Here is a 2622-nt window from a genome sequence, read left to right on the forward strand (position 1 = left end):
TAAAGAATTGATATGATAGCCTTAAACATCTGTGAGAACTTGGCAGTTACATTTCCATAGAGCAGGAAGTGGGTTAACCTTGATGTGACTTTCCATAAAGAAATCATTTTCCATTCTTCTAACACCTACGTTTGCTTCAAACTGACTAAACTTACTTAAAGATGAAGACTTAAAATTAGAATGTCCAGGGATTCAGTTATCTGCACAACTTCAGTTGCAGAAGAAAGTGGAGAATTTATTTTGCTAATTCCAAAGTCATCCATTTAAACTGGAATGTGAAATGTTTAAATTTATGCTGATCCTGGCAAAACTGATTGTGGGCTTCCATATTCTTCTTATGTTTTATTCCCGCATTGTAACAACAAGGGCAAGATTCACCTTTAAATAAGAATCTTTAGTCTTTTTTGTAGAGCAATGGCTTCAATTTACTTAGAGAGATTTTCCTTCAAAAATAATTTCCTGCTTAAGGATTTAAATGAAAAGGAAAAACTGTTTCAAGAAACACATTGAAGGTTCATGCCTCTTAAATTAAGAAAGAAACTGTTGTGGAACTTTTATGGACCTGCCCAAAGAAACCACCACTGGGTTCTCCAAGGCCTAGTGACAAATATCGTTACTTTTTACAAGTGTGTGGGAAAAGTCCAGTAATGTTACTTCTGGCCTGACAATAAAGTTGGTGTATCATATGCTCCTTCTCTACTGACCCCCCGCTCCTCCTTGGATTTTCTCATAAATGTTTTCACAGGAATGCCATCCCAAGAGAAGAAGACAAGAGAAAATTCTCAGACATTATTACTCAGTGTGGTCAGCTACAATCGCAGAAAAAAACCTCTGGAAAACCCCCTTAAATCTGAGGAGAAAATGCAAGCTTTGTCAATGATCTCAGCCAAAATAGCTTGTTGAATTCTACATGTCAGCCAATATGCCTAGAAGTAACTTTTATCAATCTAGGAGCTTTTGGTTTTGGTTATCCCTTTACCAGGGAATGTCACTGCACACAACAGATACTTCCAGTAAAGGAGAGATGTGTAACAGCAAAGAGCATAAAGGCTAAAAGAAGTCACTGTTGCCAATTTGGACAGCATTTGTTCTTTTGAATAGGTATGCTTTCGGAAAGAAGTAAATTTAACCTTTGACTGGTACTGGATCTACAGGAATGGAAGTGGAATTCCTCTATCTGTGCCTCATCCGGCTGCACTGATGCTGGCTAGAGTTTTAGTACAAACTTCAGAGAGCAAAGGTGAAGTCCCCTAGAGAGAGTACCTGTACCAAGTAGGTTGCACAAGTAGAGAGGAGTTTATAGTCTGCAATTGTGCAAAGTAGATCTCTGAAAAGCTTATCAGACTCCACAGGCAATTCTGAGGTCCCGGGTAGCTGGGCCTCTTATCTGTGCAATTATTGTTTCATACATCTCAACAGTGTCATTTGTCCTAACCTAATGAAACCCAATGCCTGTTACCAAAGTACCATGTTACCAGACTGGCATGGGACAGACTGGGCAGCTCAGGACCACCTGCACAGCAGGGCAGTTGCTTAGCATCACTGCTGCCTCACAGCTCAGGCCCCTTGCAAGGACTGCGCTGCTGCAGCCTGAAGGGCGCTCGGAGGAGCTGCATGTCACAGTGAGTTTGGCCAGGTCATCCCCCTGCTTTTGGGTGAGCTTTGTGACCACAAGGGCAGCACAGGGCTGTACCTAGATTCCTGGCAGCCCAGGGCAAACTTTTAGTAGTGGGCCCCACTTTGCCAGAGATAGTAATAATAATCACTACTGTCCCCTTTCTGTCTGGGCCCAGTTGCTTGATTTGCCCATGCCTGTGTCCAGCCTTAAGGACAAGACATTGCTTTGGGGCCTCCTCCAGAAAAGTCAGGCCTGAGGACCCTCAGCTGCTGCGCTAGCCTACTCCACTCCCACTTGCCTGTGCCGGGCACAGAGTGGGACCCAGGAGGCTTATGGGGCCCAGCGCCACCAAGTCTCCTGCCAGAGGGGAAAAGCTTGAGGGAAAGCCCAGACTCAGGGGAGGGGATGGGGGGAGAGGGAAGGGGTTGAAGCCGGGACGTCCTTCCGCTGCCACGGAACAGAAAAACCCCCGGGCTGGGCTCGGCCCGGCCAGGGGATTCCTCAGGCGAGGCGAGGCGCCGCCCCGCAGCAGGGCCGAGCAGAGAGCAGGCCCAGCTAGGCGCTGCGCCGCTGTAACTGCGCTGGAAATTCCCGGGCAGGCCCCGCCCCGCAGAAATCCCCCCGCCTCCGCCCGCGCCTATAATGCGGCGCCGCGGCCCGCACCCAGATGCTGGAAGCGCCTGAGCCGTGAGCAGCTGCAAGTTCGCCATGCACAGCCCCGCATATTGCCCCGAGCTCGGCCCCGGCCTCGCCATGGTGCCGCGCAAGGAGCGCGCGGCGCTGGACGACCGGCACGACAGCGGCCTGGACTCTATGAAGGAGGAGGACTACGACCAGCTGGTGCGCGACCTGCGCGACATCCGCCTGCAGCCGCCCGTCGCGCTGCCCGCGCCGGCCCCGGCCTGGCGCCACCAGCTCACGGACGACGGGGACTCGTAAGTGGGGCTGGGGCTGGGGTCGGGGCCGGGGCCGGGGCCGGGGCCCCGCGCGCGGAGGCTGGGACT

General features: G+C 50.8%; 1 protein-coding gene across 1 annotated transcript in view; it reads left to right on the plus strand.

Annotated features, from left to right (window-relative positions):
- The first annotated feature begins 2266 nt into the window (after positions 1 to 2266).
- Positions 2267 to 2622, plus strand: part of NFKBIA (NFKB inhibitor alpha) — a 3725-nt gene continuing 3369 nt past the window's right edge. The window contains exon 1 of the mRNA XM_019518886.1: positions 2267 to 2553. Within this exon, the coding sequence (XP_019374431.1) occupies positions 2327 to 2553 (227 nt within the window). The 5' untranslated portion in view covers positions 2267 to 2326. The remainder of the gene's footprint in view (positions 2554 to 2622) is intronic.

The sequence above is a fragment of the Gavialis gangeticus genome, unplaced genomic scaffold (assembly GCF_001723915.1).
Source record: "Gavialis gangeticus isolate Ggan-Ray unplaced genomic scaffold, GavGan_comp1, whole genome shotgun sequence".
Lineage (NCBI taxonomy): Eukaryota > Metazoa > Chordata > Crocodylia > Gavialidae > Gavialis > Gavialis gangeticus.